This window comes from Phacochoerus africanus, chromosome 9 (assembly GCF_016906955.1).
Source record: "Phacochoerus africanus isolate WHEZ1 chromosome 9, ROS_Pafr_v1, whole genome shotgun sequence".
NCBI lineage: Eukaryota > Metazoa > Chordata > Mammalia > Artiodactyla > Suidae > Phacochoerus > Phacochoerus africanus.
The window spans coordinates 4,961,403-4,977,513 of record NC_062552.1 but is presented as its reverse complement, the minus strand read 5'-3'; the positions used below and the strand labels follow the sequence as shown (position 1 = coordinate 4,977,513).

The following is a 16,111-nucleotide window of genomic DNA, read 5'->3' as shown; positions in this document are numbered from 1 at the left end:
CTTGAGTCAGAGCAGTGACACCACCAGATCCTTAACCTACTGCACAAGGAAACCCCAATTAATTTTGAAATTCATTACTACATACTCCATTCCCACCCTAATTTTTATCGATGGGTTTACCTTGTCTATTTCCTACCCAAGACCCTTTGGGAATCAGCCCCTTTTCCCCCAAATGGTCTTAACGCCCAGGGTCTAATCCCTCTTATGTTATTTTTTGTTTTTATTTTTTTTCAAGCCAGATGCCAAATTGTTGCTTTCCTTTGTACTTGTTTCCAACAAAGAAACTGTGGAGGAAGTTTTTGTCAACAGCCTACGTGGGGATGTGTGGTTATTCATCCTCTGCCCACAGCATCCTTCGGATTTATTTGCACTTACATAGTTGGCCAAGGCCCCTGGGAAATGAGATAATTTTGGGGTGTGAAGTAATGGCTGTCATTGAGAATGTACATATATAGTTCCCTTTTCCGTGGGTGTGCCTGTGAACCAGGTCAAAACTCAGCCCAGGTCAAGGATGTCTTCTCTCCAGGACAAAGGCCTCTGATCTCAGAGCCTAAGGACAACTTTGGCAGCAGCGTGAAGGGCTGTACCGTTTAAACGTGAACACCTTTACCTGGGTCCATGTCAGTCTGTTCAGTGACCCCTGCCTTGAAGAGGTCACCTGATCCCTGTTCTAGGTAAGGACTCCATTATGGGCTGAACTGTGTTCCCCCAAAATTCATATGCTGAAGCCCCAAGCCCTGTGTGACTATTTGCACATAGGACCTGTACAGAGCTGATTAAGGTCGGGGCCCTCGTGTGACAGAACTGGTATCCTTGCAAGCTGAGGAAGAGACAGCAGGTTACCTTCTGTGACCCTCACTGCCTGCCAGCCAGGAAGAGAGCCCTCACAGGAAACCAACCCAGATGGCACCTTGGACAACTAGCCTTCAGAACTCTTAGAAGAGGAATGTTTCTTTAAGCCACGCAGCCCGTGGTATTTGCACAGCAGTCCGAGCTAATGCAGCCTCCCAGCTCTGGTGTAAAAGGACCCTCCTTTATGTCCTTCAGCTTGGCACTTGGCAAACACTTCCCTTCCATTTATATTACAAGGGCTGCTTTGGCACCAGGTATTTCTACCATGAGATCCATAGCTTCTGGCACAATCCGTGGCATACAGAATTCAATGTTCAATGAATGAACTTAACTACAAGTCCTCCAACGTGGGGGGGGGGGGGGCAAGAAGAAAAAGAGGTGGGATAAGGAGGAAATGGATGTTGTTTTCACCCTAAGCACAACGTCCCCAATAATGTGATTATCTTGAGTAGGATCTTTTTTCTACTAAAAATTAGCATGATTTTCCTCCCTCTTTTCCATTGCACTACAAAATGTGTTTGATTGTATTAATACACACTGCTGACATCTGAAAGTTGTTCCATGAATTGTGTTATATGCGGAAAGGAAACCGACTAGGAACCATGAGGTTGCAGGTTCAATCTCTGGCCTCGCTCAGTGGGTTAAGGATCTGGTGTTGCCATGAGCTGTGGTGTAGGTTGCAGACGTGGCTCCGATCTGGCATTGCTGTAGTGTACGCCGGGAGCTGTAGCTCCGATTCGACCCCTAGCCTGGGAGCTTCCATATGCCACGAGTGGTGCCCTAAAAAGCAAAAAAAGAAAAATTGGGTTACGTGTGTCTTCTGTCCCCACCCAAACTGCAAATGCCTGAAAGTCAGAGTCTTTTCACATTCCCTGGAATCCTCAATGGACCTAGCCCAGGACTGGACACACTAGGCATTCAGTAAAGTCATATTAATTTCCTAACAAATGTTGGAATTTCAAAAGTTTTCTTTGAGCCAAAGAACAGGCTTCTATTTCATTGTCCTTCAAAAGAAAGCCAGGAACTTTTCAGGAATCAGTTTCATAGATTCGAAGACAATTCTTTACTCTTTGGGGATAAAAATGCAACCTGTGGTTTGAGGATATTCAAAATGGAATCTTAGCCATGTCCATGGTTTGTTTTTTGTTTGTTTGATTTGCTTTTTAGGGCCGCACCTGCAGCACATGGAAGTTCCCAGGCTAGGGAGTCGAATCAGAGGTCTAGCTGCCGGCCTACACCACAGCCACAGCAACGCAGGATCCAAGGCACATCTTCAACCTATATACCACAACTCACGGCAACGCCAGATCCTTAACCCACTGAGCAAGGCCAGGGATCAAACCTGCATCTTCATGGATACTAGTTGGGTTCGTTACCACAGAGCCACAACGGGAACTTCCACCATTTCCATGCTTTTTAAAGGGTATAACGGTGACTTGTGCCCAGACTACTCACTGTCCAGAATAAACGAGAACTGGGGGTTGACCTCTGGCCTGGCCTCTTTGCAGAGGCATCTTTTCAAGGACCCTCTCTGGTACAGAAAGGTTGAAAAAGCTAACTTCAGAAGACCAACTTCTAACAGGAACAGAACTAACACAGTTTCTTACTAGGTACTTAGTAAACGGTTTTAGACCCATTTTAGAATTTAAAGAAAAAAAAAGTTTCTGCTAAATGTCCTTGAGTGGATGAACACATGATGAAATCAAAACACAAACACATCAGATGTCTAAAAGTTTATTGCCAGAATAGCAAACTTCATAAAGACACCTTTTTCAAGGACACAGAAAATGACAAGCTGAATACACAGAAAACTTTCGAAGCAAAGCAAAGACTGCTGCCACGAGGCACATACAGTCAAATTAATACCAAACCAAACAGGTACACTTCAGAGTTATGTGGGTGATAGGATTCAAGGAGATTCATTCCAAAATGCTGGGGTTTGAGGGGGAATTCTTTTGGGGGGAGGGGGAATCGGGGAATTTTCTCCTAGTACAGAAAAATGGAAAGAGGCAAGAAAGAGAATGACCGCTACACTATCAACGGTGAACTTGCTCATGATCTCCAAGGACAGAAACCTGTATCACAGGCCAAAAGAAGTTCAAGAAGACGCATCAAAAATCTAAACACGGAAGAGAAGAAACCAACTCTAGATTCGATTTGTGCGATCCTTACAGCTGATCACGGCTTCGCGTACACTGCATCCAGTGCATGACTTTAGTTAGGGCGCGCTAAGAAGATTTAAAAAAAAAGCCAGATCAGCCTTTCCTGCTGGATTCCCGCCACGGCTAGGTTTGCTGAAGCATGGGAAGTTCTATCGCTATCCTGCAACCATGAGATTTTTCTTTTATTATTTAGTAAAGTGAAAACTCATAGAAACGAAAGCCAAGGTCTAGCAACCATTGCCAGCTGGCTCCTAGTGCCCGATGGAGCTGCTGCTAAAGGAGTAGGAGTAAGAGTAGGAAGAATTGCTCGTGGCGTCGAAGCTTCCCCTCCGGGACCCGCTGCGGGAACCCGAGCGAGAGCCAGAGCGGGAGCCGGAGCGGGAGCCGGAGCGGGAGCCCGGGGCCGAGGACACGTTATAAGGGCTGGGGAGGCCCTTGGACGACACGGAGGCGGCCTCCAGCAGGCGCAGGCCCGTGATGTCTTCCACCATGGAGCGATTTATGGCATCCTTGTAGGAGATTTTCAGCTTGGTTTTGGGGCAGGTCAGGATCTTGGCGTAGCTGCTGGTGTCTTGCAGCCTCTGAGCTGCCCGGCCGTCGATGAACCCCTTTCTGATGGCTTCTTCGGTGCTTATCCGCCCATTCACTTCGGGGTCTACCAGGCCCCCCGTGAGATACTGGAACTCCAGGAAGCGCTGGCCCGCCTCGTAGGGGAGCCATTTCTCTTTCACCGCCTCCGCCGCTGACATCTTCTTCTTCCCCTTCACCCCTTCAAAGCCGATGAAGGCTTTCTGAGCAGGCTTCAGCCGGGTGGCCATATCCTGGTCGATGACGCCCTGGGCGACCGCGTCCTGAAGGGACAGCTTCTGCCCGGTGGTTGGGTGGATGATGCCGCCCGTGCAGGCCTGGGCCTCCAGGAGCCTCTGCCCGGTGATGCTGTCCACGATGCCCCGCTCTATGCCCTCCGTGATGGAGATTTTCTCCAGGTTTTCCGTGTCGAAGATGGCTGCGATGGGGCTCCACTCCTCCAGGGGGTCGGACAGAGAGCTGCTGCGGATGGTTAAATTCCGGGCGTTGGCGATGGTGGCGATCTTGCTGACGGCCTCGTGTCGGGAGGTGCTGAACACATCATCGCTGACGCTACCCCCAGTGCCGCCGCCGCCGCCAGTGCTGGTGACGCCATTCTTCCAGGAGATCATGTCAGCGAACTGAGTGAGGCTTAGGGTGCCGGATCGGTACTGGTCAAAGAACTTCCTGTCGATGAAGCCCTTGTCGATAGCGTCTTGAATATCGTACTGGCTGCCCGTCTTCCTGTCCACCAGGACCACCCGGGTGGAGCCGTCCGATCCAGTGATGGTTATCTCTTCCCACTCGCACTCCTGCTCACACAGTTCTTTGAAGGTCTCGTAATCTATGAGGCCCTTCTTGTAGGCCTCCTGGACAGACATCTCCTTGTTGGTTTCGGGGTCAACTATGACCACCCTGCGCTTCCGGAGGGTGTTCTTTTGTGACGTCTGCACCTGTTTCTTCTTTTCTTTCAGGGGCAGGAGGCAGAGCCCGGTTGCCTCGTCCTTGATGCATCTTTCTTTCAGCTGCAGGTAGGTCAGGTTTTCTTCGGTGTTCGGGTCAAAGAAGCCTTTTGTGTCGTCGCTTGGATCCGAGAGAATCTCGCTGAGCTCCTCGTTGAAGTAGCCCCTCTTGTACGCTATGTCGACCGGCAGGCGGTGGCTCTCCTTCGGGTCGATGATGCCACCGGTGGCGATCTGCGCCTCCAGCAGGCGGATGCCGTGGCCCTTTTCGATGAGTTCCTTGTTCATGGCTTGGAACAAGGAGATGATGTTTCCCGTTTCGGGGTCATTGTACCCGGTGACAGCTCGCTCTGCAGACAGGAGCTTCTCCTTGAACTCGATACCCACCAGCCCTCTCTTGTAGGCTTCCTCCACCGGCAACCTCAAGTTGCTAACAGGATCCACGATGAAGCCAGTGGCCGCCTGGGCTTCCAGCAGCTCCAGGGCAGTACCGGGTCGGACCAAGCCAATCTTCATGGCCTCATAGATGCCGAGCTTCTGTTTCGTGGTCTCGTTGTAGATGCCTGCGATGCAGCTTGAACCCTGGAGGAAGTCCTTAATTCTCTCCCCCACCTCGTCATAAGAGATCTGACCTGATTCCAGTTCATTGACAGTGGAGGGTCTCAATATACCAGAGTCGACCAGCTCGGAGACGGTGACGGGCTGTCTGATCCCTTGGAAGGACATACTTCTCTTCTGGACGGACAGCAGGAGCAGACCTGTGTGGGGTTCGATCCGGCACCGCTCCCTCAGCTGCATGTAGCTGACCTTCTTTTTGGTGACGGGATCCACGAAGTTCTTCTGGCCGTCCCGGGGGTCGTTCAGGGACCGATACAGATCTCTGTCGATCAGCCCACGAGCCAAGGCCACGTCCTTGGGCAAGAAGACGCTGTTCACGGGGTCCACCACCCCCCCGGAAGCGATCTGGGCCTCCAGCAGTCGCAAGCCGGTTTCCCGATCAATCAGGTTTTTCTTGATGGCCTCTGACACAGACACCGTCTTGCCCGAGAACGGGTCATCGAAGCCAGTGACGGCTTTCTCCGCGGTGTATATCTGCTGACGGTCATCGAAGTCGATGAGGTCCCGGGCGATGGCGCTGTCCACGGTCAGCTTCTCGTTCCTGTGGGGGTCGATGATGCCGCCCGTGGCTGCCTGGGCCTCCAGAAGCATGACCGTGGACTCCGGGGTGATCAGCTTCTTTCGCTTGGCCTCCACCAAAGAGTACTTGTCCTTCGGGGAGGCGGACGCCCCGGCGATGGCCCCCGCGCCCCGAAGGAAAGGCTGGATTTCAGAAGCAACCTCCTCCACGGACTTCTTCCCCTTCAGCAGCTTGTCCAGCGTCGTTTTGTCGATCAGCTGGCACTCGAAGAGCTGCATCGCCGTCACCTTCTTCCTCAGTCCGTCGAACACCAGCTTGGAGGAGTCGACGGCCCACTCGCACTCCGTCTGGGTCTCGCGGTGGGACCCGTAGGGCCGCTGCTTGAGCTTGTCGATTTCCCGCTGAAGCCGGGAGCGCTCCGTCTCCAGCTGGGACTGCGTCTCCCTGCTGGAGTCCTCCAGCTTCCGCCGGCACCGCTCCTCGATCCGCCTGATCTCCGCCTGGAGCCTCTCGATCTCGCTCCGCAAGGTGTTCTTCTCTCGCTCGCTCTTCTCTCTCTCGGACTCGATCTTCCGGATAGCCTCCTCCTTGCGGGAATACTGCGTCTTCCATTGGTTCAGGTCATTCTGGATCTGCTGTTTCTCACACTCCAGGCGCTGTTTCAGCCGGCTTTCTGCCTCCAGGGTCGCTTTGGCGCGGTTCAGCTCCTCCTCCAGCCTCTGCAGCCTGGCCTTGTCTTGCTCCAGAACTTTGATTTTCACCAGAAGGCTCTCTCTCTCCTGCACCACCTGCGTGCACTGACTCTTTGATTCCTGAATCCGATTAGATGCCTAGAAGGTAAACAAAACAAAATGGGGGAAAAAAAAAAAACCAATGATTCGATCGTCACATAGGATTATCCTCTTTTAACCTTTATTTCTAAATATTTTTCTACAACCTGTTCATTTATCTGCCCTTTCTCTGTTTTCCTTGGATGGACTGTTTTTGTGTTATCTTACAAGCTCATGACAAAAATTCTGTAGGTATATGCTGCCACTTTGATAAAGGGCTTCTATACTTACTATTATTTTTCCATAGAAGGAAACGAACAAATATGGAGAGTTTTGTTCCAGGTTTTCACACCTGCTATACCTACATCTGTTTCAGCTCTGCGACAAAGCAATACAAATCTACAGACATATACACACCCCACTCCCAGCCCCACACAAATATTGTGCACAGAAGTCAAACTCTAGCAGTTAAAGAAGTTCAGTGGTTTAATTAGAGATGAAAAGCAGGAAAGCCAAACAGAAAGAAACATATTAGGCCCATGATCAAAAGAGAGCACAGGATAATGCAGGCAGAAAAATCGTGGAAGCAAGCAGGAAAAAGTGCTTTTCAAACTGCACAGAAATACCCCTTTGATGTGGCTTTTACTGGGGAAAATTTCAATTACAAACTCGGGTCACAGCTCACAAAGGTAGAGCCAGGCCGTCTTCTAGACAAGAGTGGAACATTGAGAGCCAGTGATCTCAGATGTCACACCCCGGAGAGAATTCTCGAAGCAGAGCCAAGCACGGGTTACACCAGAGGGGCACTTGATGCAGTGACAGTGACAGAAGAGACAGGCAAGTAGCGCTGAAACTATCCCAAAGCAGTGTCAGGATCAGGACAGAGAGTGGCACAGCAACCAAAAGAAAAGCTGGCGCCAGCCCCGGCGGAGAAGAGCACGGCTCGGGTTAGAGGACGCGGGCGGAGCAGGTTAGTCGAGACACAAGGCAGCTGCGATCAAATATTTGTGAATACCTCTAACGCCTGCTTTTGGAATTTCTCAATTTCCTGTCTCAAATTTTCCCTCTCTCTCTGTAAATCATTAATCAGGCCCTGCAGCTCCAGGGTGCGGTTGTTGCTGATCTGCAGCTGGCTGCGGAGCTCGGAGATGGTGGCGTTTTTGCCGAGGTCGGCCTCGCTGTGGCCCCGCCGGAAGTCGTCGTACTCCAGGCGCAGGTTCCGCAGCTCCTCCTCCAGCATCAAGTGCTCCTTGGTCAGGTTCTCGGTCAGCGACTGCAGCCTCTCGATTTCGATCTTGCTCTCGTTCAGGCTCCTGCTCTTGTCCTCGATGGCCTTCTGGAAGTGCTCGCTGCGCATGTGCGCCTGCTTGAGGTTCTCCTGCTCCTGCAGCAGCTGCCGCCGCAGGGCCTCCACCTCGGAGGCCAGCCTGCGCAGCTCGTCCTGGGTCCTCTGCTTCTCCCGCAGCTGGCCCTCCAGCACGTCCCGCTGCTGCCGCAGCTCGTCCTCGCTCCGCTTCTTGCTGATGGACGCCTGCTCCAGCTGCTGGGTCAGGCTGGTGACCTTGATGGCCTGCTCCTTCAGGGACCTCCGCATGGCCTCCAGCTCCTCCTCCAGCTTCTTCCTCTTGGAGGAGTCTTCGGAGGCGGCCCTCTTCAGCCGCGCCAGCTCCTCCTCTGCCTTCTGCTTCTGCACCTGCAGCTCCTTGAGGGAGCTCTGGAAGCGGGCGATGTCCTGGTCCCTGACGGCCCTCTCCTGGGACACCCGCTCGTAGTCCATCCTCAGGCGCAGCAGCTCCTGCTCCTGCACCTTCAGTTTGCTGATGGTCTCCGTGGCGCTGCTGTGGGCTCTCTGCAGGTCACCGTGGGCCCGCTGCAGCTGAGCGTTTTCCTCCTCCAGGCACTTGCGCTCCTTGGCTTCCGTCTCCACCAGCTGCTTTAACCTCTCAATCTCCCTGTTTTTGTCCTGGATGGTCTTGGCGGCCTCGTCCAGGGACTGCTTGTACCTGGCACTCTCCTCCATCCGCATCTGCGTGACCTGCCTCAGCTCGACCTCCAGCTGCTGCTTCCGCTGAGACATCTCCAAGCCCGTGGCCTTCTGCTGCTGGACGTTCTCTTCGACCCTCCGGAGGCTCTCGGTGGTCTGGGTGAGGCTGTTCTTCAGCCGCTTGACCTCCTCCGAGAGGCTCCGGTTTTCCCGGGTGAGGTTGTCTATCTGGGCGCGGTAGCCGCTGGTGTCCTCCTCCTTCTGCAGGGTCAGCTGGTGGATCGTGGTCTTGGTGATGTTGATTTCCGTCTCGAACTGGTTCTTTAGGCTAATGATCTCCTCGTCGTAACTGCTCCTTACCTTGGCCAGTTCACTCTCGTATTCCCGGCGGCGCTTGGCCTCCTCCTGGAACTCCGCCTTGAGTCTCTCGATCTCCTTATTCTTGTCCTGGATGGTCCTGGCCGCCTCCTCCAGGGACTGCTTGTGCCGGGCGTTGTCCTCGGAGCGCTGCTGGATGACCTGCTTGAGCTCTACCTCCAGCTGCTGCTTCTTCTGCAGCACCTCGGAGCCGCAGGCCTTCTGCTGCAGGGCGTCCTCTTCGGCCCGCCGCCGCTGCTCCGTGGTCTGCAGGATGCTGTCGTTGAGCCGCACGATCTCATCCTTCAGGTCGCGGTTCTCCCTCGAGAGTCGGTCCAGCTGGCCGCGGAGGTTCTTGGCATCGTCCTCTCTCTGCGCGGAGATCTCCTTGATGGTGGTCTTGGTGATGTTTATCTCTGTTTCGTACTTGTTCCTTAAATTACTCATCTCCTCATTATAGTGGTTTCTTACCTTTGCCAGCTCGTTCTCATACTCTCTCTTGCGGGCGCCCTCCTCCTGCAGCAGAACCCTCAACCTCTCTATCTCGTACTCCTTCTCCTGGATGACCTTCTCGGACTCTATCTTCTGCCAGCCCAGGCTCTCCTTCTCGCACTGCCTCGCCTTCTGCAGCTGGTCGTAGTCGTTCTTCTGCTGGTCGCAGCGGTCTTCCACGGCCTTCCTCCTCCGCTTTTCGTCCTCGATCTCGTACGTCAGTCGGGTGATCTTCTCGTTGAGCTCTTTGATTTGGCCGTAGCACTTGTCTAGGTTTTGCTTGGCCGCCTTGCCATCCAGCTCCGCCTGCCGCTTCAGCTCCTCCAGGCTCACGAGCTTGGCCTTGAACTGGGAGCACTCCGCCTGGTATTTCTGCAGGTTCTGATCCAGGAATTTGTTCTTGTTGCAGTTTTCGGAGTTGGCATCCCGGGCCAGCCGGAGCTCCTCTTCCAAAACTTCGATCTTGGTATTTTTCAGCTGCGGGAGCGAAATCAGAAAGGATATTGAAAGAGAAACACTGGACATCAGAAGAAAGAAGCAGTGCTTTCCCTCCCCCAGACCAAAGGGCTTTCTTATTTCTTGCTGCACACCTACACACACAAACACACACGCACCCCTACAGACACACTCAAGCACACATATAAAGGGTGATAACAAGGTAAAAGCTTCTAGATGAGAATTCAAGAAATCTGTATTCTTGTCATCATTCTTCCATCAACTGCTTGTATGACCTTAGTACGTGATTGATCATCTTGGAGTCTTATTAGCTTCCTCATCTTTATTTATGTATTTATTTATTTTTTGTCTTTTTGCCTTTTCTAGGGCCGCTCCTGTGGCATATGGAGGTTCCCAGGCTAGGGGTCTAATTGGAGCTGTGGCCACCAGCCTACGCCACAGCCACAGCAACACAGGATACGAGCCGCGCCAGAGACCTACACCACAGCTCACGCAACGCTGGATCCTTAACCCACTGAGTGAGGCCAGGGATCGAACCCACAACCTCATGGTTCCTAATAGGATTCGTTAACCACTGAGCCATGACGGAAACTCCAGCTTCCTCATCTTTAAATGAGAGATTTTCTCCCAAGACCAAAAGCTTACGATTTCCAAAATTATGTTTCCTTTATTTCTAGGTATAAAGTTTCCGTAGATCCTTAATTCAAGTATTAGAAGTGGAGAATAAATTAAACCACCACTCGACAGGAAAAAACCCAAATCCAGCCAGGCCAGGATGATCTTCTCCTTCATTTACTTGCTTATTTCTTTATTTTTATTTTATTTTTACAGCCACACCTGCAGCATATGGAAGTTCCCAGGCTAGGGGTCGGATTGGAGCTGCAGCTGCCGGCCTGCACCACAGTCACGGCAGCACCAGATCCTTAACCCACCAAGTGAGACCCAGGATTGAACCTGCATCCTCAGAGAGACCACGGTGGGTTCTTAACCCACTGAGCCACAACAGGAACTCCTTCACCTTCATTTAACACAAAGAAACGAAGCAAATTCCTTGGCCCAAACATTACATAAAATTATGGGGGGTTTTGGCAAGGTAAAGTAGCTATAATTTTGGAAGTATTATCTAAGTTCATTCACTGACTTATGAACAAGCTATATTATACTGTCTAGAGGAGACAGAGTTTTACTAGTGAGTAGGTCCTAATTCATATGCTATCAGCAGGTAGCAATAATAAAGTTCTATTTCCTTTTTTAATCCTTCAAGGAAGTAAGGCAAGTATGTTACCTTCAGATCTTCCAAACTCTTCAGCATCTCACTTAAGAATCTGTAATAGTCTCCAGACCTTGTGAGAAGTTCTATGTACCGAGCATGAATGTCTGCGGCCTTGGGGAAAAGAAGCAAAAGGAAAAAACAAATGCTACTGCATTCAAAAGAAGCCCTATATGCAAGCTGACCAATTTTGTTTTCTAAAACAATCTAGTAATGATATCATAATTTCTTTTTTTTGGTCTTTTTGTCTTTTTAGGGCCACACCCCCAGCATCTGGAGGTTTCCAGGCTAGGGGTCGAATCAGAGCTGCAGCCGCAGACCTACACCACAGCCACAACAACTTGGGATCCGAGCCACATCTGCTACCTACACCACAGTTCACGGCAATGCCGGATCCTTAATCCATCCTCAGGGATGTGCTAGTTGGGCTCACTCACAGCTGAGCCACAACGAGAACTCCAAGTGACATGATAATTTAAAGAGTGAATGCTCTTTGTTCATGCGGGCTAATTCCAAAAGGGAAAAATACAGTAAAACAAAGGGCTAAAAGCCCTACATTTCCTCCTTATCATCCCAGGGTGTTCCCCCTAAACCATCTGCCAGGTACTGTTCTCTGATACATTTGAGAAGTTGGCTTCCAGAAATTGACTAGATAGTTTCCACATTTTAAATGTCTCCCTCACTAAACCCAGAATTTAAGCCCAGTGTCTGCAAAGGCTCTAATATATGAACAACAGACACAGATTTCTCACTGGTCATTTCCTGAAATGTATCTCATATTGATGACTCACATGAGAGAGCAGATAACCTCCTATTAAACTTTTTTGAGTGGACCCCCTGTAGCAAGACATGAATTCAGGGAGTATAGGGAGGACAGAAAAAAGACGATGCAGAGGGACGGGCAGGTGTACTGGCGTATCTCCATACCTCTTGAAGAATCACCCCCGAAGGAGACTGAACCATGGTTCTCTTGATAGGTATGTTCAGGAGAGTTTCCAGTCCGGAGCTGTATGATGCCAGCTGCAGTTCATAATCCTGCAGAATAATGACGATTTAGAAAAACATACTTACCTGACATCAAAGGCGTCATGACCGCTACAAACCCACGGTTTTAAAATACCCAAGCTGTATTTCTAACATGCAGCCCCAAAGGCTGTCATGTGCTACGAGTGTCCAGACATCATAGCACATTATCAAACCAGGTAACACATTTATATGCTTAAGCGGGGATTTCTGCACACGCCACCTGTCTGAAAAATGAAGACCAGCCCATTCTCATAGATATTGCCAATGCGTATTGAATTCAAGCTAATGGATAAGCGCTTATGGCTGGTTCAGGCAAGAATACACAAAAGCCATAATCGCTGTCCTCGAGAAGTCTATAGTCTCTGTTTTTTTATTTTATTTTTTTAGGCAAGAAATAGATTTATTAAGATATGACCCTTGCGAGAGACACAAGCGGGCAGGCACAGAAGCGCTGCCCCGAGGATCCAGGGGGCCACAGTTTTGTCACCCAAGGGGAGTAGGGGTTAGAAAAGCCCGCCTCTTCCTTTCTGGGAGGGGTCGCCCCTTCTTAGTATCCGGTGAGGTGTGTATTCAAATCAGCTGAAGGGCAGTCCTCAAACTCTTGCCCTGGGTCTGAATCTGAATGCAGGCCTCATCCCATGCCCACCCAAGAAGTCTATAATGAGTCAGAAAACAATGTACTTAATAATATTCTTTAAAAAATGTGGAACACGTCATGAATCTGCATAGCATCCTTGCACAAGAGCCAGGCTAATCGTCTCTGCATTGTTCTAATTTTGATACATGTGCTGCAGAAGCAAACACAGGTCATATTCCTGCTCAAACACCGACATTCTCTGTGAAACCAACATACCTTAATTGAATTGGCGCAAAGCTCAGCAATTTTTTGTACTTCTTCTGACTTGTCTCGTTTGCCACTGATTTCACTGTGCAAGTTCTACACAGAAAAGAAAACATTTATAAAACATTACAAATGTGTATATGTATTTTAAAATAAATGTGGAGTTCCCGCTGTGGCTCAGTGGAAACGAAATCTGACTCGTATCCATGAGGATACAGGTTCGATCCCCAGCCTTGCTCAGTGGGTAAAGGATCCGGTGTTGCCATGAGCCTGTGGTGTGGGTTGCAGACACAGCCAGCTTGGATCTGGTGTGGCTGTGGCTGTGGCTGTGGTGCAGGCTGGCAGCAGAGAGCTCCCAGTTCAAGCCCTAGCCTGGGAATCTCCATATGCTGCAGGTGCAGCCTTAAAAGACGCCCCCCCCCCAAAAAAAGTTCTTTCACTTTTTTTTTTTTTGGGGGGGGGGGTCTTTTTGCCATTTCTTGGGCCACTTCCGCGGCATATGGAGGTTCCCAGGCTAGGGGTCCAATCAGAGCTGTAGCCACCGGTCCACGCCACAGCCACAGCAACGAGGGGATCCGAGCCGCATCTGCAACCTACACCACAGCTCACGGCAATGCCGGATCCCTAACCCACTGAGCAAGGCCAGGGATCGAACCCACAACCTCCTATGGTTCCTAGTCGGATTTGTTAACCACTGCGGCACGACGCAAACTCCAGTTCTTTCACTCTATAACCAGGATTGCTTGGATTTTTTCCCTCAGTTTATGGCTACACGTTCTGACTCAGAGTCTCACAGTGAAACCTGAAGAGAGGAGCATATGGTTTCAGTTCAGAAAAGGGAAGGAAGGAAGATCTGCCACTTATTATCTAAAAGGTACTATTTGTAAAGATACTTGCCTATCACGGTAACATTATTCCTAAGTTCATACTTGTGTTTCTTTGTAAATATCTCAATTGCTTTTCCTCTGGTATTACTTAGGCATCCCAAAATGGACGAGTAGAAATTCACGCTGTGGCGCAGTGGAATTCACTGTGTCTCTGGAGCCCTGGGACACAGGTTCGATCCCTGGTCCGGCATAGTGGGTTAAGGATCCAGTGTTGATGCAGTTGTGGCACAGGTTGGATCTATCCCTGGCCTGGGAACTCCATATGCTATGGGGCGGCCAAAAATATAAAAAGCAAAATGGACTAGTAATATTAAATATCATTTCATGAAGATCCATGCATCCCTATGTACAGGGCAGCACCATTCACAATAGCCAAGATGTGGAAACAACCTAAATGCCCCTTGATGAATGAAAGGATAAAGAAGATGCGGTACATACACACAATAGAATACTATGCAGTCAAAAAAAAAAAAAAAAAAAGACCAAAATAATGCCATTTGCAGCAACCTGGACAGACCTAGAGATTCTCATACGAAGTGAAATAGGTCAGAAAGAGAAAGGCAAATACCATACATCACTTATGTATATGGAATTAAAATATGATACAAATGAACTTACCTACAAAACAGAAACAGACTCCCAGACATAAAGAACAGACCTGTGGCTGCCAAGGGGGAGGAGGAGGCAGGGGAGGGAAGGATTGGGAGTTGGGATTGGCAGACGCCAACTGGCATATACAGAGCAGATAAAGAAGGTCCTACTGCGGAGCACAGGGAACTCTGTTCAGCATCTTGTCATGACCCGGAATGGAAAGCGTATGAAAAAGAATATATATATATATGTACACATATAACTGAATCACTCTGCTGTACACCAGAAATTAATACGACATGGTACGTCAACATACTTCAATAACATAAATTTTTAAAAAAATGTATCCTTTCAAACCCAGGGACGGCTATGAAAACCAGAGGAAAATCCAGCTTAAACCCAGTGAAACCTGCTGCAGTGACAAATTGGCTTATACCTTCTGCTCATTCAAAAATCGCAGGACTGTGCTGGAATCTCCAAACTTCATGGATTCCAGGTTATCCTGGCGGCGTTTGGCATCGTAGAGCCACTTGCAGAAGGCCTGATAGTTGTCCCGGTAATTCCTCAGTTGCTTGATTTGTTTCTCCAAGTCCCATAATCTGGGGGAGACCGAAAATACAAGGATTAAAGCATTGCTTTCGCTCCTGCACGTATGTCACCTCCAGCTCCCAGCTGCCGCAGCAGTGTCCCGTGATGCCCACGCAAGAGGACTGAGAACGCCCATCCACACGAAGAGCTAAACAGGACTGCTCGTAGCACCATGTCTCATGAGAGCCCAAAACGGGAACCAACCCAAATATCCATCCATGGATCAAAGAACACACAAAACGTGGGACCATCATAAAACAGAATATTATGCAGTCATAAAAATAAACAAAACTAAAGTCAAGTACTGACAAGTGCTACACCATGGATGAACCCTGAACACATGACGTTCAGTGAAAAAAGCAGTCACCAAGGACCCCAGAGTTTAAGTTCCCACTTATAGGAAATGTCCAGAATCAGCAAATCTATAGAGACCACGAGTAGAATGGGGGTTGTCTGGGGCTGAAGGGTTGGGAGGCAAGGGGGAGTGACTGCCGGTGAGTCTGGGGTTTCCCTTTAAGGGTGATGACAAATGTTCTAAACATCGGTTGTGGTGCCGTTTACACATTCTGAATATATTAAAAACCACGAGTTCCCGCCGTGGCACAGTGGGTTAAGAAACCAACTGCAGCAGCTCCGGTCACTGCAGAGGCTCAGGGTCAAGCCCCAGTTCGGCACAGCAGGTTAAGGAGCTGGTGCTGCTACAGCTGTGGCTCCTATTCAATCCCCGGTCCGGGAACTCCCTGCTGCAGGGTGGCCATTAAAAAAAAAAAGAATTGCACACTTTTTGAGTGGGAGAATTGTATGGCATGTAAAGTGTGTATCAACAGAGATGTTTTTTAAAAAGCACTGCTAGTTAAAAAAAAAAAAAAAAAAAGCACTGCTAGTAAAATCAACTACAAGCAGGATTCGGGAGATGTTTTCAAACCTTCACCTGCAGGAAGGCATTTCTTCCATGTAAGACTTAATTTTCACAAACTCTTGGAGAAGCCTCCCTCAAAGCATCTATGGTCATTAACAAGAGTTTTCAGGGCACAAAGGAGCTTGATCAGTGGTTTCCACTACTTCCCATAGAACCTGCAGGCCCTTGGCGAGGGCTGGTGCAAGCTTGCTATTGAGGACAAGCTTGTCCTTTTCCCAACCAGGCTGCCTAGAGCCAGTCCACAAAGAG

The 16,111-nt window shown here is 49.8% G+C and overlaps 1 protein-coding gene and 1 non-coding gene across 3 annotated transcripts in view; both read right to left on the bottom strand.

Annotated features, from left to right (window-relative positions):
- Positions 1–2,570: 2,570 nt before the first annotated feature.
- Positions 2,571–16,111, bottom strand: part of DSP (desmoplakin) — a 52,715-nt gene continuing 39,174 nt past the window's right edge. Inside the window, exons 19-24 of one of the 2 annotated variants that reach the window (XM_047795176.1) lie at positions 14,792–14,954; positions 12,890–12,973; positions 11,938–12,045; positions 11,026–11,124; positions 7,467–9,761; positions 2,571–6,511 (exon numbers count right to left, since the gene is read on the bottom strand). In XM_047795176.1, the coding sequence (XP_047651132.1) occupies positions 3,266–6,511; positions 7,467–9,761; positions 11,026–11,124; positions 11,938–12,045; positions 12,890–12,973; positions 14,792–14,954 (5,995 nt within the window). In that variant the 3' untranslated portion in view covers positions 2,571–3,265. The remainder of the gene's footprint in view (positions 6,512–7,466; positions 9,762–11,025; positions 11,125–11,937; positions 12,046–12,889; positions 12,974–14,791; positions 14,955–16,111) is intronic. The other variant, XM_047795177.1, reaches the window with a different exon arrangement.
- LOC125137097 (U6 spliceosomal RNA) lies at positions 12,734–12,840 on the bottom strand. The gene has a single exon (XR_007137401.1). It is a non-coding gene; the product is annotated as a U6 spliceosomal RNA (small nuclear RNA).